A 24,272-nucleotide genomic window follows, 5' to 3' on the forward strand; every position below is an offset into this window, starting at 1 on the left:
TTATTGATACTACCATCAGAATTACGCTTAAGCTTGAATACCCACTTCATTCCAATCGGTTTTACACCATTCGGGAGATCCACAAGTTTTGCTTTTTGATGATCGAATGATTCTCATCCTCAAACGCCAATATCCAATGCTTTGACTCCTTAGCTTCACTATAATTTCTCATTTCATCTTTTAAACACATTAGTGATATTTCTCCTTCTTCCTTCGAGAGTAGAACATAGTCTTCAAGATACTTAGGCTTGCTCTCAATTATGCAAACTGTTTTTCAAGAAATTTGACGTTTGTTCAGGTTCTAAAATTTTACACATGGGATACTAAGAAGAGAAAGTGGAGAGGGCTATTAAAAACTTCCGCCGCAATTCGTTTCACCGGTGATAGAAATGAACTTTTATCTCAAAATGCTTCTAACCATCGTCAAAGGTCCAACAACCGATGATGATTTTAGAACATTCAATGGAGTTGTGTATATATCTTATGAGGAAGCATGTTTGACACGTGGGCTATTACAGAATTAACTGCTCGGTTTTTTTTGTGTTTTTGAATAATAAAACACAATGTGTTTTTTAATATTTTCCTATTTAAAGGTATTTTATTAAATGTGTAATATTTTTTATTTAATAAAATGATCGGAGTTTTATATTTCATTATTTGGTTTTTATTAATCTATACATTTTTACGAAAACTTTTTTTGACAACAGAAGATTAGTTAAACAGAGTTAATGGGGTGAAAAACTGTTTACAAACAAAACATTATGGGGAAAAATACGTATTTGGCGTGCCAAATAATCCGTATTTACATTTGCATTTCTAGGAACAAAAGATAAAGAAAAAGAAGAAAATTTCTTCCTGTCACATTTGATGTCGTCGAGATATATCGAAAATGTCCGCCAATTATGAAGAGGAGACATTATCTTTACCAAGTTTGAACAGTCCGTGTAGAAAACCACGTCACAAAAACCATGTCCGATCATACAACACATAGTCCACATGAAAAAAACTATGTCCGATCATACATCACACAGTCCACATGAAAGCTTAATGTATTAAAAAAATTTATAACTATGGATTTGACCACTTAGTCCAAACAAAATTTCTTAATATTGATCACGACCGAATAGTAAATAACATAACAGCTAGAAAGATTATTCATATACATTTGTACTGTACGCTATAATAGTATAAACCCACTCCAACGTTATTGCTATTAGTTTATTATACGTTTATATTATATATTAGTATATAATATATATATAATATATTTATATGTATAACAATATATGTATCATTATAAGAATACTAAAGTATAACATAATTAAATAATCGGAAACAAAAAATGTCACCGCGGTGTACCGCAGGTCCGTATCTAGTTCAAACTAAAAAAACTATCTATTCCATTCTTGAAAATTTAATCGAATTCAGCGTGAAATTTATCTTACATTCACAAATTGAAATGGGTTCTTTCACATATTGAAATAAAAATAACATCAAAAATTTCTCACATTGGACAAAATCAACAGAAAAAGAAACGTTTTAAAAGAACTGAAAAAAACTAGTGAAATGGGTTCTTTCACTAAACTGATAAAGAAACGTTTTAAAAGAACAGAAAAAACGAGTGGACACTCGAGCTTTAGAATTAGTTGGTCAAAATCATTAAGTTAAAAAAATATGAAATAGTGGAAGGGGCTAAAAGAAGCAACGTGAGTGTGGAGCCACTCGTTGCTCTTTTAAGAGGAAAGAAAAAAGCCAGTGGTTACGCAGAGAAGAACGTATGCTTTTGCTTCTAAGCCTTTGTTTTTATGTGTGGTTCTCTTTTCTTATCTCTATGACCAACACCAAATAATTTCTCCACATTCCTTCATTATATAACAGACAAAACATTATTCGCTCAGGAGAGAGAACTAGAAAGAAACTATGTCTGAAATAGAAAAGCAGAAGCCACAAGAAGAAGCAGAAGAAGAATCATCAGCGTCTACTACGACGACATGGCCGGATATAGAGGAAGAATTCGTGATACCCGAGGTTTTACATAGTGAAGGTGTGAAGAAACTGCATATGAGCATTCAAAGTGAGTGGGATTACCTACAGAAGTCTGCTTGTCAAACAGCTGCAGGAAGAGCTTTGTGGAAACATGTCATTCATGATCCTCTCGCTCACTTGTTTGCTGGAGAGACACATTTGAGAAACCTACACACAAAGATTCAGACTGACCGACTCAACAATGCTCGAGAGATTTCCGGTGTGATTCTAGCCGTTCGAACTTTATGGTTTGACACAAGGATTCAAGCTGCTTTGGATTCTTTCGAAAGTGATGCATCTTCACAGGTTGTGCTACTTGGTGCAGGTTTGGTATCCCTTATTTAATTTATATTTGTGAAATTACATGATATATGTGAAGCATGAGTTTAAGATAATTGTAGCCAACATAGAATGGTGTAATGAAATTTCAGGAATGGATGCGAGATCATACAGACTTAACTGCTTGAACAAAAGTAATGTATTTGAAGTGGATTTTCAAGATGTCTTGGAAACCAAAACAAGCTTAGTCCAAGCTGCAGTAAATTCTAAAGATGAGCTTAGGATGACAGCGAAATCACTAGTCAGAGTAGCAATTGATATCAGAGACAACGACTGGTTTGAACAGCTTAAGAAATCGGGTTTTCTGCCAGATATTAACACTGTATGGGTTCTTGAAGGCATTCTTTATTACCTGTCTCACACAGAGGCAATGCAAGTACTGAAGCTCATAGCTCAGAAGTGTGCAGTAACCAGCACAGTACTCTTGGCGGATTTCATGAACAAACCGTCTGCTACACTCCCAAACTCTGTGTTCCACTTTTACAGTGACTGGCCTGATCAGCTCTTACCATCTTTGGGGTTCTCTCATGTCAGGCTTTCACAGATTGGTGATCCAGATGCAAACTTCGGTCTGCTGCATGATCCACTCAATCTCTTCAACAAACTTCTTAGCCTGCCAAGGACTGCACAGATCCATCCAGATGATGGAAAACCATGCTGCCGTTTGTACTTGGTCGAAGCTTCTGGTTCACCGCCTCAAGATAATTTCGTAGAGAATCATGTGAGCTTGTAAGCTCCTTCCAGATGTGCATTTGGCACTGCACGCTTTTGCAGAACATATATATGAGTCTTTCACACCACAGAAATTGTGTAGGAGGTTATTGGTAATTTGACGATGTATAAAACATTGGTATGAACAATTCACTATATTCTAAACTAAAATGTTCCATTTCATCTGCTTGCAAAACTACAAAGAAGAAACAAGGCTTATCATGCTGTTCAATAACTAGCATAACCTTACTTCCTTGCTGTAACTCAAACGAAGCTAAGCATCAAGCATGCAATTATATTTATATAAAACGAGATCTCTTTCAACAAGACACTTGTAACAGATGTTGTTGGTACACCTATACAACCACAACAAGTTCACAAGAAGAGAAGGAAGAGAGAACTAGACTTCATCTCAGATCATATCTCAAGGCAGTCCTTAACACCCTTCTCAAATTTGTCAAGATAAGAGATAGCATCAGTAACCGCATCCGCAACTTTTTTTCTGAGAAACAAGTTGAGAGCATTATATAAATATCGTCTTAGAGTAACAGAGAACACATAAAAGGAATAAGATCCCTTCATAATTTCAATCACTAACCTATCAGAAGGTAGATTCATATCAATCCCATTCGACAACACGATCAAGGAACCGAAAGACCTGCGGATACAAAAAGCGCGAAATCAACTAACAAAGAACCACATTACAGAGCATTCAATAGAATCAAACTAGCACATACCTAACGAGATCACTGAGTATATTCTCAGCTTCTAACTTAAGTGGGTCTTTATCATCTAGTAATGAAGCAGCATTCTTCACAACAAGCTTGAATGTACAAACCTAAACAGCAACATCATCACACCATCTTCATAAAAATCGAAACTTTAAGATCATTTGATAATTAAAAAAAAAAACAAAACAAAACTTTAAGATTACAGCAACAAAACCTCGACTCCGGATTTAGATTGGAAGTCCACAAGAGAGCTTCGCTCTTTAGGAACACAGTCTCTTGCAGAAGACTTGAACAGATTCTGAAGATTCTCCAAATCTTTATCCGTATACTCAGATTCACTAGTAATCGAAAGGTAAGCAGATCGGAGAGCTTCACGAGACGCATCAATGGGAGCGAGTAAGAATCTTGATGACTTCTTCTTCTGTTCTTTAAGCCACTCTTTAGGTCCTGCTGCGTTCAAATTATTTCAAAAAAAAAAAAAAAAATCACAAATTGGAGATAAGATGATAAAACGGAGAGTGGCAAGTGTTTGTGTGTGTGTACAGATTCCTAATGAGAAGGCAGAAGCGGGATCGGTGGGGGAGAGTGAGAGGAGAAGAGAAGCGGTGGAGGAGAGGAGAATGGTGTCTCTACGAGAAAGAATTTGCGGCGGGTGGTGGTCGGAGATTTGAGCGGCGGCGATTGGTAGTGGTTGAGGTTTAGTGTTTGAAGAGAAGAACGGTTGGGAAATTGGGATAAGGCGAGCCATGGCTAACATTAACTAAAGTTAATTGGGATATGTGTGTAACCCCGCCCATGTGGTATTTATAGGAATGCTGAGATTCGTTTAATTGTTTTTGTTAATAAGGCGTGGGCAATCGGGTATCCTTTCAGGTTCGTTTCAAGTTTTTTGGGATTTTGGATATTGAACCTTTTNAAAAAAAAAAAAAAAAAAAAAAGGATATTGAACAAACTCCACTTGGTTTTATCAAATGTAATATTAGTTCCTCTTGGCGAACAAGCTCCAGTTTCTCGGGTGGTTCCTGGATAGTAAGAGATCATCGAGGACAGGTACTCTTCCATGCTAGAGATGCTCTCACAGCTTCAGAGTCACGGTTCCTTGCGGCACTACAAACCTTTTTGTGGGCTATTGAAGCGGTCCAGATATTACAGATGGCGAAGGTTGAGTTTGCTATGGATAATACTATGATCTGTGAGGCCATTAATAACCCGGCAACTTGGCCACGGTACCATTTGGTTTTGAAAGACATACACTCTGTTTTGGCTAAGTTTCAGGCGTGGAGAGTGTATTCGGTTGCAACCTCTGCTAACAAGGTAGCGACGGCGATTGCTGCAAGCGTCACAAGAGATGGTCGGTTTCAGTCTTACCTTTCATTTGGAGGGCCTTCTTGGCTTCATGATCAAGTGAGAGGAGAGGCGTTATGAGTTTTCTTTTGGCTTTGTTCTATGTTTTCTTTCACTTTGTTTCGAATAATCGTTCCTTGGTTTCTATCTGATGACAAAAAAAAAAAAAAAAAAAAACCTATTCGAAGTATCCGTTCAGGTTCAGGTTCAGGTTCATTCTCATTTTCAGGTTCAGGTTCAGGTTAATGAAAACATGTTTATTTTCTATTTTTATGTTCCGGTTTAGATTAAAAAATCTAAAAATTTTAGACAATTGGTTAAATTTTGATAAATATGCCATTTATTTCATTAACAATGTCATTTTAGAGAATTTTTCCTTGTTAACTTTCTAATTCTAATGTATTTTTTATACTAAATTTTTTAATTTATTCCTTAACACAAATCTCATTTTCATTAACTTTAAATGATCGATCATTTAATAATTAAGAGCAAACATGTATGATGCTATATTTTTTTAATTTGTGTGAATTGTGTCAAAATAACACTTTTTGTAAAACAGAGAAAATATAACTAAAATTTCTATTTATTTTTGTTATTTTAAATTTTTTTCGGCAAATCAAATATATTATATCATAAAGAGTTTTACATAATACATGAACCACTCATATACAACCAATGACACAAATAAAGGAAATTGAACACAATTTTGATGGAGGAGTGGAAGTGACCCTGCTTTCCAGTCGCAAGCCTTATTAAGTCTCTCTTTCACATACTCGTAATTGGCTATCATCCTATAGATGAAACTCCAAAATGCTTCTCGCATTACTTTTGTTAATGGAAAAAATTGAAGTGTGAAGTGATTCTGATTCTAGTTTTTTGAAACTCAATACAAAATGCTGGTAACGCCTAACACATCGATGTCGATTAGTGGCCATAATTTTCCTTTCAATAGAAGCATAGTTTTCCGACCAAGGGAACGAGAGAACATCACCATCATACTCACTAGCCGCCATTGTCCTTTCCAGCACGACCACTTGTTTTAGATTATACCAAAGGAAAATGCCATGAACAAAACGATGAACTCTTTCCGGTAGAAGAAATGCTTCCGCCCAAGGAAATTTGTCACCATCATCATCATCAAAAAAGTTCTTCTCCTTAATTTAAAAACCATATATACTCCACAGCCCATACAATCAATCGATAAGATGAAATACTCTATACATGGTAATGAGAATACATCACCATCAGAAAATGTCAACGTCACAAGAAGTTTGTTGACATGTTCAGTACAAGAGTACTCAACACAAAATCCAGGGATAAGACTTAAACCCAAGTCAATTGGAGAAACATACCATGTTCGATCTCTGGTTTTGTTTCCGTCAAGTGGTTTGATTCCTCCATTGATTCCAGGATCAAAACCCCAAGTGAAACCTCCATACCCTCAGGTAAAAGGATAAACACCGGTTAATCATCGGAAAATACACCGGCGATGAGAGAAAGCACCTGAAACAAACCTTCTACATGAAAAGGACATCATGATTCCTCCGAATCAACATTACAAGGGAGGAGCGACATTGTAGAAGCGGTGATTTTGTCATATCTAGTGAAGGCCTCTGGTAAAATTGATCTGTAAACCAGACCAGAGATGGATCCCATAAAGAGATTGGATTCTTAATTGGAAACGACAGCCTCAATCCCTTACACAACATCATCATATGAAGACAAAGAGTATGTGTTTGATAGCCATGATTTGGCATTAACAAGAACATAAAACCAGCAAAAAATGAATTACAAAGATTCAAACCAACAGAAAAAGGGAAACAACGATGGCCGACGCCGGAGAAGCTGACGCCGGCAGGGAAGAAAAAAAATGGTTGCCTTTGCCTTGTTGATATCGCTTACGAGAGAAAAAACGGTTTTGCAGTTCCAACAACAACACTTGTATAGCTATATTTTTGTTATTTTAATATTTTAATATTTTAATATTTTAATTATTTAGATCTAAGAATAATTGATATTTCTGAATTTATAATTGTATTATTAGATTATTAGGTTACATAATAATTTTGTATATGTAATTATATTTCGGATATCCATTCAATTCTCGGTTCGGATTCAGTATTTTGGATTCAAAAGTTTAAAACTCGTTTGGATATTTTTTAGTATTCTGCGTAGATTTGGGTCGAGTTCGGTTTGGCTTTTTGGATTAAGGTATTTTATCCAGTGGGGGTTTAGTTCTCATTTTTTATTTTTTTCGATTGTTAGGGAAAGTTATCCAAACCAAAAATTACCAAACTAGAACTGAATTAAGAAAAATTGAACAGAAAACCAAATCAAAATTTATAATATTCGAAGACCAAAAGCATCAATATTGTATCAAACTAGATTTTAACTCGCGGTATACCGCGCGCATATAATTTTATTATTATTTTATATTTTATTTGTTTGTTAAATATTGGATGTTTTGTAAATAGAGCAATAACTAATTTTCCGGCTGTTTGTAAGGCAAAATATTTATACTATTTTTTTAACCCACAATATACTTCATGACCATTTGTTTGTTATATTTAGTTTGTTATATTTAGTTTTTTTTGTTTAGTGTTTGAGATTCTATTTTTATTTTTAGTTATTATAACAAAAATAAGAGATCTAAATACATAAAAAAGTTATTTATACGCTATGATTAAGTCACATTGTTCATAATCATTTAATTATTTTACACAAACTTAGTTAAATCAACTTGATTTATATGTCAAATATTCTAATATTAATAGTATTGAAAAATAATTAAATGAGGATTTAACCCGTGTTAGTACAAATTTAATGATATTTTATTAATTCAAACATGTCCTCTTTACAACTCATCTACTATATAACCATATCATATTATATCAAAAACTTTTTTAATTTTACATATTCGTAATATTTTAAAATTTTATTAAGTTTATATATGTTAATTATAATATTTAAATAAATGTGAATCAAAGTTCTTCTTACATTAAGAATCAAAACTCATATTGAAAAACAAAATGGGAATCAAATTATTGTTTTCTTTGTTTGCAAATGATTCAGAGATAGAAGGTGTGGTTAAATATATCATTCGGTTTCCATATTGATTTTGCTGTAATTATTTTTAGTTAGAATCGAATGTAAAAACTTTAGGAAACAAAATCTGAAGTAATGTTATTTTTGAAAGTTTTTGAAGGGTTAATGTTGTAAATAAAAATTTAAATAAAAGACAACTAAAAGAGCATAACACAAAATGTACTTCAACAATGTTAATATAGATTAAATATTTAGAGTATTTGAAGTATATAACTTAGTATATTTATAATACTTTTATCGTAATAACCAAATATCTAAAATATCAAAAAAATCTGAAAAGAATATTCAATAAATAGTCAAAATACTTAAACTGGTATATATCCGAAAATACCCGAAACTAAGAATGTTTGAAATACCTCAAAGTACCTGAACACCAAAAAATATATGAATGGATTCTAAACCCCATAACCAAAAGAACCAATTCCAAACCAAATTTTCTTTGGAACCTATAAGGATCCTCAACTCTAAAACGAAAACCGAATAGAATCAAATTGGAACTGATTGAATTACTCGAAAGTCAAGGCCTAGTTCCAATGTTTTTAGCTTCAAAGAAGAAGAATACATATATTTGAGGGATGAAAAAACTATGCGGGTTTTTGTTTCTCTACTCGTCGAGGCTATACCGATTAATGCACATGTCTCTGATCATCTGGTACAAATACTATATCTCGTTACCACTATCTTCCATAGGCCTCGATACCCTTTCTATGTTTGTGGTTGCCACCCTCGTCCGGCTGATGCATTATTTTCAGATATTTTAAAGACTTATTTACCATTCTTACAAATCACTACAAAAATTACATTAGATAATCCATCTTGAAATTGCTGTAGTTCAAAGACATCCTTAATCCTGCATAGAGGCTTTCCCATAGCTTCCTATAATATCAATGACTATTTTATGATGTTCTTCATCCACTAAGCATAAGTGTGATATAGAAGGGCAATTCCAAGTTAACTTTATACTGGTCAGTTTCTTCTCTCTCTCTGCTTTTGTAATATTAGCAATCAAAACTTCTGTATGTAGAATAAATAAGTAAAGTGATAATGAATTTCTTTTTCGTAAATCTCTTTGAGGGGTAATGTGTGCTTGAGGATGACCATTTAGTAACACTTGGTAAAAGAGTGAGCTCACACTCCACATGATCCAATATATCTATTTTGAATTAAAACCTAACCGTGTCAACACAATTTCTAAAAAAGTCCATTCTACTATATCATAAGCTTTACTCATATCTGTTTTAATAGACAAAAAATTTGGTTTGCAATTCTTATTCGGCGTAAGCCATGGAACATCTCATGAGCAACCATGATGTTATCTATGATTAGTCTGCCGGAAACGAATGTCGATTGTGATTCTGAAATAAGCAAGACTTACTTAAACCTTAGACAAAGAATCTTAGATATAGTCTTATAATTCATGTTACAAAGACTAACTGTACTAAACTCTACCATCCTCCGAGCTGCTTATCTGTTTTTGGAATTAGACAAATATTTGTCTCATTTAGTTTTTTATCAAATTTTTTGGTTCGAAAGAAGTCCTTAACCCAGTATACTAGACCATCTTTTAAAGAATGCCAAAAAAATTGGTAGAACAAATATGTCATTCTATCTGGTCATGTAGTTTTCTTCGGATGCTTATAAATAATGTTTTCTTAATTTCAGATTCTAAGACCATCTCCATCGGATATATCTAATAGAGGGTGTAGAGAATAAAAAAATTTGAAAAATGAGAAAAGGATAGAGAATTAAAAAAAATGTCTTTGTCGAGAGCTATTAAGACACATAATCTATTGTTGTCTTCATTTGATTGGTTGGGCAAATTAGAAAATAATTAAATCAAATTAATAGTATTATACTATTATTATTTATTTTTTTTTACATCCAAGTGGCTATATAACTACAACTATAAAACAGAGCAATCACAATTACAAACTACACATCACAATAATTGAATCCCAAATCCGAAGATCCCTAAAGCAAAGCTCTCTTTCACCAAATAAATAGATGAGAAGACGAACCTTATCTCGCCGATTCGTTAGTCGGTAGACCTTGCCGTCCTCTTCTATCGCTGTGAATCGATTGAATTTCCAGATTTTCCGAAGAATCGCCTCTTCCATCGCTGTTTCGAACGAGAGAGAAGAGAGAGAGTCGCAAAGAATGAAAGAAGAAATGAAGAAAAAAAATATTTTATATTTATGCGTCTACCAATAGGGTTAAGCCACATCGGGTTACTCAGGTGGTTGCTCAATTCCTTCCCAAAGCAACGATACCCTCATTTTTTTTCTCGGAAATGAGTTTTTAATTGGAATTTTGGGACCCAATTGTGAGAGTACCCCAAAAAGTATTCCCCACTAATGATGGTCTAAGGATAAAGTTGCTCTAAGAGTTCTTTGGTGTAGATCTCTATTCCTACTATCCCTAATAAAAAGAAGTAAATTTTTGAACCATCTCATCGATACCATCCATATTGGATTATTTAAAAAGAATCAAAAGATATTTTCATACCTTCTTTCAGATTTAACCCAAGAATTTTTTGGACCATATTATTCTGAAATCTTATTTTGCACTCTCCTTTTCTTTGCGTGAAAGAATTTGGGTGTTACAACAATAAATATCATTGTTATTTTTTTTGTAAGTTTTCCATTATGACAGAAATTCAGTTATTTTGTTTTTTTTTTCATTATTTAGGTTGTACATGGTTAGAAAAAAATATAAATTTTTTCAAAACGCTTAAAATAATTGTTGATCTAATATTATTATTTCGTATAGTTTAGTTTGAAAACATATATTTAGTTTAGTTTTAACAAGTTACTACTATGCTATAGTATTTATATTTGTGAAATTTACATTATATGGGTTTAAACCAGGATGATAGACAGAACAATAACATTAATACAAATCACTAAATTTTAAGATCGTAATCCAAATCTTATTATTTAATTATATTACTTTTATTATTACATAAACTAAGTTTTCGTAAATTAAAATAAATTAAGGACAAAAATGACGACATGAGCAGTACAAATGTCCTCCGCCTGTATCAGCGCAAATACTATGCGCTTTCTTCCATTTCTTCAAGCACTTAGACTTACAATCATTTTCATTACATTTACCATCTAAGGTAGGATAATTGTCCACACAAGTTTTTCTCATTTGTTGTACATTCTCTTGTACTCCTGTTATTGAGATATTAAAAACACAAAATTAGTTTTATGGTATTTGAGATAAAAAATAGTATTTTTATATTAAATAAATAAATATAGATATATATCTATATGAAGTAAGTATTTTATATATAAAAATAAATATATATATATATATATATATGAAGTATAGCAAGACAATTTTAAATGTTATTACAAACCTAGCACAAGAATGATAAAGAAAGATAGAAAGATGAGCGACAATTGAAAAGACTTTTTCATCGTAGATTATAGAAGTGAGTTGATGGTACAGTGTTAAAAAAAAGGAGAGCATATGTAACTTATATAAAGTTAGAAATATCTATTTTAGGCTATCTGCCTACTTAAGTTCCAATTTAAAGGGAACTAATTTTACACATGTCCAGGTTTTTTGCTCATCTAATATAGTAAATTCTATAGACCCACTCCATTTTTCTTTATATTATAAAGCATTTTCTAATAAAATGGCGACTAGGGTTAGCGATAGTGCGATTACGGGTGCCAGTGACCAGGATGCTCATATGGCTGATGTTGGTGCAAAGGACCGTCCACCGGGAGATCCCCCAGATACAGGTGGGTCATGGGTGACGAGGGTGGTCGGAAATAGCGCGGAGGGTCTGTTGTCGCCGGATGCGGTGGTCGATGTGGGTTTTGTGGATGAACGTGTGACACTGGAGTTTCCTGATGAGGAAGAGGGAGAGCCAATGATCACCATTGGACATAAGTGTTGGAAGCAATGAATGGGTTATGGAAGCAGTGCATGATTGTTAAGGTCCTGAGCAGAAATATCTCTATCGCGGTTCTTCAAAGGAAGTTGAGGGAGCTGTGGAAACCTTGGGATGCTATGTATGTCATAGATTTGCCACGACAGTTTTTTATGGTGCGGTTTGAATTGGAAGAGAAATATTTCTCTACGCTAACTGGCGGGCCATGGAAAGCATTTGGGAGTTATCTCATGGTGCAAGGTTGGAATCCAAACTTTGACCCACTGAAGGATGATATAGTTACGACACCAGTGTGGATTCATGTATCGAATATTCCGGTTTATTACTATCATAGTTCCATATTAATGAAGACTGCTCGCGGGCTAGGGAAACCAGTTAAGGTGGATCTGACCACGTCACAGTTTGAAAGAGCTAGGTTTGCTTGCATGTGTGTGGAGGTGGATCTGCGGAAAGCTTTGAAAGGAACAGTGATGATTAATGGCGAACAATATTTTGTATCCTATGAAGGGCTCAATACAATCTGTTCGGGGTGTGGAATCTATGGGCATTTGGTCCATTCGTGTCCAAGGGTCTCGCCAGGGCAAGTGGTGACTACGGTATCACAATTAGTAGCACGGGAAGCTAGGGAGTCGGTACTACCGGATGATGATTTCACGGAGGTGCGACGAGGTAGTAAGAAATCTAGTTCATCGTCGGCTCGTGTTGTGTTCGTGGCGGGAGGCTCCGAGAAGATTTCGGATAGTGATGCAATCCTAGAAATATCCATAACTCATCAAGAATTGGTTCAAGGAAAATCAGGATCAAATTATGAAGAAATTTCTAGAAGACAATCATTTTATGGCTACATCAAGAAAATGTCTAGATACAAATAACCAATCTCCATCAATGATGATTGATTAAATCTCTCAAATTTATTCTTGATTTATTTATGTAATTAATTTGATTTATTTTGTATTTATGTTATTGATTTGTAAATAGACCCTATATAAGCTCATGTTTCCCTTCAGTCTAGATATACAGATTTTTGGAAAAATAAAGAGAGAGTTTTCTCACTTTGAAAGCTTAGGCTTTTTGGTTTACTTGTCTTTTCTATTGTGTGTGATTCCTTTAGAAAACAAGTTAAATCTTTATCTTTGTGTGCGATTCACTTAGATATTGATTTGTGTTCTTATCACAAAGTCATTCCGCAACTTTGTGTGGCGAACTTCGATCCATCATTCATCTTCATCCTATCCGAGTTAGTTAGAGAGGTCCTTTAGACCAGCTATCGATTCACCCCTATTTGGCTCGTATCATTTTGGTATCAGAGCTAAAAGCTCCTATCTCTTATTGTTTCATTTTAGTTTTATTTGAAAAAAAAATAATTAAAAAAATAAAACAAAAAATTCGTTTTGATTTGCTGCATTTCGTTTAATTCGGAAAAAAAAAGAATAAAAAATCATTTTTTATTTAAATCGTTTAAAAAAATAGTACAAAAAAGTTTGTTTTTATTTGCTGAATTTCAGTTTTATTTGAAAAAAAAAGAAAAAAAATATTTTTATTTTATTTAATTCGTATAAAAAAATACAAAATAATTTTGTTTTGATGTGTTGAATTTCAGTTTTATTTGAAAAAGAAAAAAAAATTGCTTTGTATTAATTTCATTCTATTTTTCAATATAAAAAAAAAACAAAAAAAAAAATGCAAACTTTGGTTTTAGTTTTGAGGACAAAACCTTTTCAAGAAGGAGAGAGTGATGCAATCCTAGAAATATCCATAACTCATCAAGAATTGGTTCAAGGAAAATCAGGATCAAATTATGAAGAAGTTTCTAGAAGACAATCAATTCATGGCTACATCAAGAAAGTGTCTAGATACAAAGAACCAATCTCCATCAATGATGATTGATAAAATCTCTCAAATTTATTCTTGATTTATTTATGTAATTAATTTGATTTATTTTGTATTTATGTTATTGATTTGTAAATTGAGCCTATATAAGCTCATGTTTCCCTTCATTGTAGATATACAGATTTTTGGAAAAATAAAGAGAGAATTTTCTCACTTTGAAAGCTTAGGCTTTTTGGTTTACTTGTCTTTTCTATTGTGTGTGATTCCATTAGAAAACAAGTTAAATCTTTATCTTTGTGTGTGATTCACTTAGATATTGATTTGTGTTCTTATCACAAAGTCATTCCGCAACTTTGTGTGGCGAACTTCGATCCATTATTCATCTCCATCCTATCCGAGTTAGTTAGAGAGGTCCTTTAGACCAGCTATCGACTCACCCCTATTTGGTTCGTATCAGAAAGGAATCTCTGGGAATTATGACGCAAAGATACGGGGAATATTGATATTTCCATTAAGTTTGGGTAGTTGGAGGTGGATCCGATTCAGCAGCAGATTAGGGAAGAGGATATCCAATTTGGGGCGAATAAGGAAAACATACCGGTAGAGAATCGGGTGAGGGAGGTGAGGCGTATCCCTCAACTAAATGCCAAGCAACCAGCGTTGAATGGGGAAAGGGGTGGTAGTGGGACTTGAAGTGGGCCGAAGGAGAATAAAGCCCAGAAGGAGAAGGCTATGTTCAGAATAATTTTCGAAGACAACAAAAGGGGCAACGGCCCACGAGAGGGTTAAATTTTTGGCCAGACAAGTAAGGAGATCCTAGTTCTCGGTAATGGGAAGCATCCGCGAGTTAACGAAGGTGATGTTGGTCGCTCCGGGGGTGCCTTTACCAGTGGTGGTGGTAGTTCTGGTAAAGATCTGGTTGTCGATAGGCTTGCTGACTGTCCACAAGATGGATCGCAGTTGGTGTTGGTTGACATGGACACAGGGAATGGAGGGGTGGTGGCTATTGTGTCGTCGGAGGAAGCGACGACTCATGTAGCAGCCTGACGTCGATCCCCGGTAGTTCTTCTTAGCATTTTTATAGACATAACGAATTGTCTCTTATGGAATTGTCGGCGGCAAATAAACCCAAATTCCACCGATCGATCCGTTATTTGTTAAAGAAGTTTCATAACGATATCTTAGCTTTGTTTGAGACTCATGCCAGTGGGGACAGAGCTAATCGGATTTGTCAGGGGTTGGGGTCGATAACTCATTCAGAGTTTATGTGGATGGACAACGGGGTGGCTTATGGTTGTTGTGGAGGTCCGAGATTGGTACTGTGGTGGTGGTGGATGCCAGAGAGCAATACATTGCGGTCAAGGTGGAGAAAGGGCTGGATACAATTCATCTAATTTTAGTCCATGCCGCTCCGACAGTTTCTCGTCATAGTGGATTATGGGAGAAGTTACATACAATGATTCAAGGGATTGAAGGACCATTTATCGTAGGAGGGGACTTCAACAGGATCGTCCAGTTAGATGAGCGAGCCGAAGGGAACGAGATATTATCGGCTGATTCCTTGGCATTCGGAGATTGGATAAATGCAGAATCACTGATGGATATGGGCTATCGAGGTAATAAGTTTACCTGGAGAAGGGGGAGAGTAGAACATAATTTTATTGCTAAGCGTCTTGATCGTGTTCTTTGTTGTGCACATACGAGACTGAGATGGCAAGATGCTTTAGTCTCCCACCTCCCTTTCTTAGCCTCTGATCATGCGCCGCTCTACGTGCAACTGAGCCCAGAGGGTGTAAGGGATCCTACTCGGCGTCCTTTTTGTTTTGAGGCAGCGTGGCTAAGTCATCCAAGCTTCAAGGAGCTTGTGGTGTCTTCATGGAGGAGCGATATGACGACACTAGAGACTCTTAATGCTTTACGGGTGATACTCAAGAAATGGAACTGGAATGTGTTTGGAGATGTCAGTAAGAGGAAAGAGGAGTTGTTAGCTGGGATCAAAGCAGTTCAGGGTACTCTCGACCTGTTTCAGACAGATGAGTTACTGCAGGAGGAGGAATTTTTACTTAAGGAACTTGATGAGGTCCTGGAACAAGAAGAGGTTATTTGGTTCCAAAAACACGCGAAAAGTGGATTGTGCACGGAGATCGTAATACTCGTTTCTTTCACACATCCACAATAATCCGAAGGAGACGGAATCTTATTGAGGCGTTAAAAAATGAGGAGGGGCGATGGTTGACTGATTCGAAGGAACTGGAGGAGTTAGCGATCAGCTATTATCAACGTCTGTATTCTATGGAGGATATTTATCAGGTGGTTGATAGGCTCCCCAGGGAGGGGTTTCAGAGGTTATCTAGTGAAGAACTAAGAGTGATTAGTAAACCTGTTATTGCTGCAGAGGTGGAAGAGGCGATGAAGGGTATGGATCCATACAAAGCTCCTAGACCGGATGGGTATCAGCCAGTTTTCTACCAGAGCTGCTGGGACGTGGTTGGAGAGTCTGTGGTTGGCTGTGTCATGCGGTTCTTTGAAATAGGGGAGTTGCCGGCTGGTTTGAATGATGTGTTGATCATGTTGATCCCTAAAGTGGATAGTCCGGAGAAGATACAACAGTTCCGACCTATCAGCTTATGTAATGTTTTGTTTAAAACATTGACGAAAGTAATGGTGCTTCGGTTAAAACCACTTATGCCTAAGCTAGTTGGACCAGCCTAATCCAGCTTTATTCCAGGTCGGCTGAGCATTGCTAATATTGTAGTGGTTCAGGAGGCTGTTCATTCAGTGAAACGAAAGAAAGATCGGAAAGGTTGGATGTTGCTGAAGTTGGATTTAGAGAAGGCTTATGATCGTATCATGTGGGATTTCTTTGAGGATACACTTCAATTGTCGGGGTTGTCAAGCGAATGGGTTAGATGGATTATGAAATGTGTGACAAAGCCATCTATCAATGTGTTATGGAATGGGTAGAAAACAATGCCCTTTAAGCCGTCAAGGGGACTCAGACAGGGTGATCCTTTGTCCCCGTACCTATTTGTACTCTGTCTTGAGCGACTTTGCCATCAAATTGAGTTAGCCATTGCTGATAAGAAGTGGAAACCGATTACGCTGTCTCGTGGGGGTCCTCGTTTGTCACAAGTTAGAGTAATACAAAGAGTGTTTCAGAATTTTTGTATTACTTCTGGGCAGTCAAAGATCTTCTTCTCTCATAATGTATCACGGGAATTGGGCAAGCTCACTAATGACGAGAGTGAGAAAAAGTCAACGACAGATTTGGGGAAATACTTGGGTATGCCAGTGTTGCAGAAGCGGGTGAATAAGGAAACATTTGGTGACGTTCTAGCAAGAGTCTCTACCAAACTGGCAGGTTGGAAGAGCAAATGCTTTAGTTTTGCAGGGAATCTCACCCTAACAAAAGCGGTAATTACTTCTATTCTGGTCCATACGATGAGTGTGATTGCTTTGCCAGCAGCTAATCTGGAAGCGTTAGACAGAGTGTCGAGGTCCTACTTATGGGGAACCACGGGTGAGAAGCATAAGCAACATCTTCTTGCTTGGGATAAGGTTTCTTTACCAAAAAAGGATGGAGGGGTAGGTATCCGGAAGGCCAAGAGTATGAATACGGCTCTGTTGGGAAAAATTGGCTGGCGACGTCTTCATGAGAAGGAGAGTCTATGGTCGCGGGTCTTGAGGAGTAAATACAAAGTGGGAGGTACTCATACTATTGATTGGTTGAAACCAAAGTCAACATGGTCCTCGACGTGGTGAAGTGTAGGACTCGGGATACGGGAGGTGATTCTAAAAGGTCATAGTTAGGTACTTGGTTATGGAAGGGATATTCTATTTTGGAAAGACAAGTGGTTGCTAAGTGAGCCTTTGATGAATTTGGTGGTGTCTCGAGTACCTCCGGAGAGGGAAAATGAGGTTGTCAAAGACGTATGGCGAGATGGTGTTGGTTAGGCACGGGATTTGATTGCACTGTATGTTACTTAGGAGATATGTTTAAGGTTGTATGCGATGGTGTTGGACAATGTAACTGGTGCCAGAGATCGTCTTTCATGGTGAGGGAGCCTGGATGGGCATTTTACAGTGGCCTCTGTGTATTCGGTTCTTACTCAGGCGAGTATGCCTCTACCGAATATACACAGTTTCTGGTCTTGTGTGTGGAAGTTAGTGGTCCCGGAATGTATTCATGATGAATGCTGAAAGATTCCGTATGCACTTGGGAGATTCACCGAACTGTCAGGTTTTCAGGAGTTGAGTTCAGACGATACTTCATGTTTTGAGGGATTGCGTAGCGATGGCGGGTCTTTGGCAACGATTGGTACCTGTTGCGAAGCGTACTCGGTTTTTTCAGTCTACTCTCCTCGGGTGGTTATATGAAAACATGAATGCTGTGTATCAGGTTGAGGGAGGCTTATGGTCAACGGTGTTTGGTATGGCCGTTTGGTGGGGTTGGAAGTGGCGCTGTGGTAATGTCTTTGGAAGCAATGGGACGTGTTGGGATAGAGTTAAATTATAAATGACCCTTCTAAGGAAGTTGGTGGTGCGAACAGAACTATGAGGAACATCCAATCACCGCCGGTGCGTGTGGACCGAATGATTGCTTGGATTGCTCCTTCAGATGGTTGGATGAAGATGAATATGGATGGCGCGTCTCGGGGTAATCCTGGTATGGCAACGGCAGGAGGTGTGTTGCGGGATAGCTTGGGAACGTGGAGGTGTGGTTTTTCTCTTTGGATAGGGATATGTTCAGCTCCTATGGCTGAACTATGGGGAGTCTACAATGGACTTTGCATTGCTTGGGAGAAGCAAGTGACCCGGCTGGAGTTGGAGGTTGACTCGCAATTGGTGGTTGCTTTTCTCAGGACAGGGGTGAGTGAAACTCATCCTCTCTCCTTCTTGGTATGCTTGTGCCATGGCTTCATATCTAGGGATTGGTGTGTCCGTATTCTTCACACGTATAGGGAGGCAAACCGTCTTGCCGACGGCTTGGCAAATTATGCTTTCTCGCTGGAGTTAAGTTTTCATGGTTTTGATGTTATTCCTAATTGTCTTGTTTCATTATTGTCAGATGATGTCCACGGCACAGCTATTGTTCGCCGTGTTTGTGTTTGAGGTTTTATTTTAATAATTTAGGGGAGGCTTTGTCTCCCTGTTTCCTACCAAAAATAAAGCATTTACTAATTTAGTGATAAATAAATAGAAGCTCATCAAAAATACATTTATCTAGCCTAGATATTCTACCATACATATATACATAATGTATGTATATATATTATATATATATATATGAATTCGAAATTATTTTCCAAAAAATATATCAATTAGTTTAGAAATATGTATTTGTTATTTATCTAAGTAGTGAAAGACTTTGATCAATTACTCAAGATATGCTTATGTGGCTGTGGCTACTCTCGATCACAACTGGTCTATCCGAAGAGCAAGGGGACATATCTATCGGGATGTTGCAGACATCATTCACCCTATCTCTCCTCCTATTGCAGTCATAGGTCAAGATACGGTTCTATTTATGTATAAGCAGGGTGAGTATCGCTCATCTCTCTCCTATAATATGCACTTGAGATCTCATATGTGGTTCCTCGCCGAAAGTACCTTGGTCTAGTCTCATTTGATTTCCTCAAGCCATCCATAGATTCTCTTTCATTGCTTGGCTCGTCATAAAGGATAGGGTATCTACGAGACTACGCAAGGGGTTATGGGGACATGCCCAATCATGTCCACTGTGTTCAATGAACGTAATGAAACTCGTGACCATCTTTTCTTTGCATGCCCCTACTTGTTCTCCATCTAGGCTGATTTGTGTACTCCTCTCTTGCAACTACTCCAGTCTATAGATTCCAGCTCAATTTCATCATATCCAATACTCTGGATCAAGCTATTGTACTAAGAGTTGCTACACAAAAATATCAGAAATCAATTCAATACAAACCACACAAAAAAAACTTACAGACAACAAAATGGTTAAAGATACACTTAAAAGAGGAAACTTTAAGATCCGGCATGTCAGAATTGAGATTACCTTGAAGACGGGTCCAAATCCATCTCCACCAAGTTTGTGAGTTGGGTGCAAATCTTTGATCTCGGAAACTAACTTGAAAAGAAACATATTTGGTTTTGCTTCTACTCAAATTACCTCTGTCTCAAAAACTTCTTCTCTTGGTTTGTGATAGAAAATTGACTGAAATTAGAGAACCAAAGAGAGATATCCGAAGAAGAGAGAAAGAGGAGATGAGAGAGAGAGCCTAACTCACCAAATGTATTGCATTTATACTTTGGTGATAATTGTGGCAAATTCATTACAGTTACGCTCTAGCTTGAGACAATTATAAAGGATATGTTGGTGGTGATACGCGGAGAGTCTGTAAAAATGTGAACACATTTGCCGCTACTCTCTCTCTCTCTCTCTCTCTCTCTCTCTCTCTCTCTCTCTCTCTCTCTCTCTAGGGGTTGAAGAAGAAAAACATGGTGTGAAGAAGAAGAAGAAGAGCGAGACTTTTTACTTTTTTTGATTCGGTCCGCCTGAGTAGAGACAATGTGACATGAACTGAGAATAATTAACATTGGTTTAAAAATCTAAGCTGTATTAATTGTTATATTTTGATTGGCTAGCTGTTTTAAATTATGTGTTAGTTCCAGGTTTATCTAAAACGCTGAGGTGGCATGCTGAGGGAGAGAATTAGCCAACTTTCATATTATAGATTTTTTTTAAATATCTTATAGTTTTCGGATATTTCGGTTAAACATTTAATTATTGTTTCGGTTAATTTAGATATGGGATTTTACTAACCATTCAGGTTAATTGAGAAACTTCGATTTGATTACGGTTTGGGTTTTTTGTGTTCGGTTTGGTCGGTTATTCGGTTACCGGTAGTTCTGCCCACCCTAACTTCTCGATGAACGCCATTGGTTTTCAGCTAAATTTATAAACCGAGAAACGAAATAACTGAAAATAAAAGGGCTCGTTATGCAATTTAGTAGAAGTTGATGGGGTTATTCAGAACAAACTTCTAACTTTTCTATGAACTTAAAAACCAAAAAAAAATATTTGCTGCTTTGCTCGGGTGCCTCCAACTCCAACACTTCCGATTTTAGTGTATCAAGGTTTTTGATTGATAACGATTATTCAAGTTCCAGCAATCTAGTTGCAGAACAAAAATGGAATCGATTCATCCTCACTTCAAGGTTCGCTTCTTTTCCATTAGGTTTCTAGTTTTGCCCCCATCTCTGCAATTGAACTGTTTCGAACTGTGAATCCTCCACAACATTGGAATTTGATGTTTTTGCTTGTTCCTTTTTTTTTTAATGTATTTGCCAAAGCTATAACCTTTCTGCGTTTTCAAAACCATCCCTTTGGTGTCTATGTAGAGAGAGGTTGGTGATGTGATTCTTCTTTCCAATTTGAATTTTCTTCGCAGCTAATTTTGGGATCATCTTCGATTGCTCGACGTAAGATACTCACAGACATGGGTTACCAATTCACTCTCATGGTAATTTATAATTTCTTGTCCCTTTGAACTTATTCAAAGATTGCATTTTTGTATTTGGGTTCGTTTAATTAAAGTAAAAGTTTACTTGTAACTGTTAATGTAGAGTGCTGATATTGATGAGAAAAGCATCCGCAAAGATAAACCTGAGGAGTTGGTTTTGGCTTTAGCTGAGGCAAAGGTATAACTTCATTAGTCATCTGCAATAAAATGGTTATTTGTGTATATTGATTGATCTTTGAAGTCTTCAAAGGAAGAAAGCATTTATGTTTTTTTTTTTTTCTTGTTTCCCATCGTTTATTTACATACTGCATCACAGGCTGATGCCATTGTGTCGAAACTACATACTGAATGTGAGGATGAGGAACAACAACCTACAATCTTGATTGCATCGGATACAGTATGTAGTTTTTGATTTAGCTAAGTACTAGTAAGTAGTAAAGTCTCCATCTACTATCACCAAGTTCCATTTTATGTCTCTGGGTATGCATCATCTTCTTGGCAAAACACATTCTTAATAGCTCTACTTAGTCTGGCACCAGAAGTTGCTGTACGGGCTAGGGTTCTCCATTATGTGTGATTTCTCTAGGTCTTGATCTACTTTTGTTTTCCGTATTTGCAAGTTAAATCTTTATGCTCTGCCTACATGATATGAGATCACATGTTCTGTAGCTCCTCTTTTTGTTCATATTATTCCCGCCAGAGTTTTAATAATTGGAAGGACCTTCTTTCATGCATAGATCTTATCTTAGGCCACCGTATAACCAAAGGTGTTTCATATAGCATTTCCTCTTCGTCAGACACATTAATAAACCGGCGAAATTTTTTTCCCAGGCTGAAGCAATCATGCAGCGGATCCCTGATGGTGACAACATAGAGGAGGATAAGTCGACCTTACTTATCACTTGTGACCAAGTACTATATTTGAACTTTCTGTGTTTGCGCAGAGTTTACTTTGATATTATCATCTAGGTAGCAGTAAATAGGTTAGGTTAGTGATAAAATGGAGTCTAAAGAGAAAAGATTGTATAAATTGTTAGTTGGTATGTAATTTTTACGAGTTGACTAATGAAAGATGGGGCATTCTAAGGACATAAGTGGTACTTGGTGATATTGGATAGTCTAGGAGAGACTTGGATTTAATGATTTGACTTCTGTGAAGGTGGTAGTCTATGAAGATACCGTCAGAGAGAAACCCTCTAGTGTCGAAGAGGCAAGGGAGTACATAAGAGGTACGTTCACATGATCGTCCTTGTTAACTACAACTCAAAAGGCTTAGGTTAAATATATATATATATATAAATTCAAAACGCAGGCTATTCCAAGGGACACACAGCAACAGTGAGTTCTGTGGCTGTGACAAATCTCAAAACAGGGCTCAGAAAATCCGGCGTTGATAAAGTGGAGGTAACATTTTTTACTTTTGTATTCCGTTAGAGTTGGGATATTTTACATTTTGTAAAATATATATAGCACCAGCTGATGATGTAAATTCCGAACAGATCTATTTCAATGAAATACCGGAGGAGACTATCGAGAAACTGGTGAGTGGTGTTTGGTACAAGTTTAATACAGGTCACCTTATTAACATTACTTGGGCTCTACTAAGTTAAGGGCTGTGTTGGTGACCAGATTGAGGAAGGCACAGTGCTTAAGGTGGCTGGTGCACTCCTAATCGAGCATCCTCTAATATTGCCATGTGTTAAGGAAGTGGTTAGAATCCTCTTGCTTTCTCTCCTTCTTCTTATTCCTTCAATATCATAGATAGATTACAAATATGTACTGCAAGAAGTTGATCTTTTGATTTTGTTTCTCTTATCTTTCTATACCGATTTGAACCATGAATGTTGAATTATTGATAAATTGTTATTAATCAGGCTGGGACAACGGATAGCGTGATGGGTCTGCCCAAAGAATTGACTGAGAAACTGATAAAGGAAGTATTGGCAATGACAAGCATTTAGCTACTACATTCATGGTCTCTCAGCTCAGACATAGAAACCATGAACAAGTATTTGTTAAACTAGTTGTGTTTATTTTTCTTCCTTGTCTCTGACTGGAATTTAATAATTTGATTTCTTATGGCCATGGGCATTAAAACCAAAGTACACCAAAACCAATGCTTAGGTGATTAGTTTTGGTTCCGGTCAACAAATCCACAACTTGAAAGAAGACTGTATTGGTTCGGTTTGGTAGACTATTTAACCAGTCAAACCGAGCCATCATTTCGGTCTAATTGAATTATTTCCAAACGGAACTACCTAAATCACAAACCGAGCCATTAAGTTTTGTTGGAATTTGAAAATAAGTATCGACTCTTCTTCCCACAAACACTCTCTTTCCTCTGAACCTTTTCCTCTCTTCTTCATCATCACAAATGGATGAGATCAAACCAAAGGAAGAAGAAAAGCTCAAACGACGCCGTAATGTCAAACCCATTTGCCGTGAAACTGGAGACCACGTCCATTATCCACAACCAACAACACGCAAACCTAAATCCAAACCCACGCGTACTCATCACGCGCCACCACCGATCCTCGAATCAATCTTCAAAGTCACTCACAAACCACACTACGGAGAATGCAGGAAGAATCACGCCGCCGATATCGGCACCACCGCTTACGACGGCTGCGGCGAGTTCGTCACGGCCACCGAGGAGGAAGACCAGTCTCTAAATTGCGCCGCATGCGGCTGTCACCGCAACTTCCACCGTGAAGAACTGATCACTGACAACGGAGTCGCCGAGACGGTTCTTGAAGTTCTCAAGATTTCGTCGCT

The 24,272-nt window shown here is 36.8% G+C and overlaps 4 protein-coding genes across 6 annotated transcripts in view; 3 read left to right on the forward strand and 1 right to left on the reverse strand.

Annotated features, from left to right (window-relative positions):
- On the forward strand, nt 1,831–3,256 carry LOC104771409 (putative S-adenosyl-L-methionine-dependent methyltransferase MMAR_1068). Its single transcript, XM_010495923.2, has 2 exons — nt 1,831–2,350; nt 2,457–3,256. The coding sequence occupies exons 1-2, from the start codon at nt 1,921–1,923 to the stop codon at nt 3,095–3,097; spliced, it is 1,071 nt and encodes a 356-aa protein (XP_010494225.1). The 5' UTR covers nt 1,831–1,920; the 3' UTR covers nt 3,098–3,256.
- On the reverse strand, nt 3,351–4,613 carry LOC104771408. The gene is made up of 5 exons (XM_010495922.2): nt 4,350–4,613; nt 4,021–4,256; nt 3,813–3,913; nt 3,674–3,733; nt 3,351–3,577 (listed from the first exon to the last, which is right to left on the reverse strand). Exons 1-5 carry the CDS (start codon nt 4,561–4,563, stop codon nt 3,493–3,495), a joined length of 696 nt encoding a protein of 231 aa, XP_010494224.1. The 5' UTR covers nt 4,564–4,613; the 3' UTR covers nt 3,351–3,492.
- LOC104771410 (maf-like protein DDB_G0281937) lies at nt 21,041–23,582 on the forward strand. 3 transcript variants are annotated; one of them, XM_010495924.2, is made up of 10 exons: nt 21,041–21,192; nt 21,426–21,497; nt 21,601–21,675; nt 21,814–21,894; nt 22,329–22,409; nt 22,657–22,726; nt 22,810–22,901; nt 22,997–23,038; nt 23,127–23,207; nt 23,372–23,582. In XM_010495924.2, the coding sequence occupies exons 1-10, from the start codon at nt 21,166–21,168 to the stop codon at nt 23,456–23,458; spliced, it is 708 nt and encodes a 235-aa protein (XP_010494226.1). In that variant the 5' UTR covers nt 21,041–21,165; the 3' UTR covers nt 23,459–23,582. The 3 variants fall into 3 exon arrangements, with proteins under 3 accessions (XP_010494226.1, XP_010494228.1, XP_010494227.1); XM_010495926.2 differs by lacking the exon at nt 22,329–22,409; XM_010495925.2 differs by lacking the exon at nt 21,814–21,894.
- Nucleotides 23,682–24,272, forward strand: part of LOC104772740 (zinc-finger homeodomain protein 13-like) — a 2,859-nt gene continuing 2,268 nt past the window's right edge. Inside the window, exon 1 of the mRNA XM_010497320.1 lies at nt 23,682–24,266. Within this exon, the coding sequence (XP_010495622.1) occupies nt 23,872–24,266 (395 nt within the window). The 5' untranslated portion in view covers nt 23,682–23,871. The remainder of the gene's footprint in view (nt 24,267–24,272) is intronic.

Source organism: Camelina sativa, chromosome 20 (assembly GCF_000633955.1).
Source record: "Camelina sativa cultivar DH55 chromosome 20, Cs, whole genome shotgun sequence".
Taxonomy (NCBI): Eukaryota; Viridiplantae; Streptophyta; class Magnoliopsida; order Brassicales; family Brassicaceae; genus Camelina; species Camelina sativa.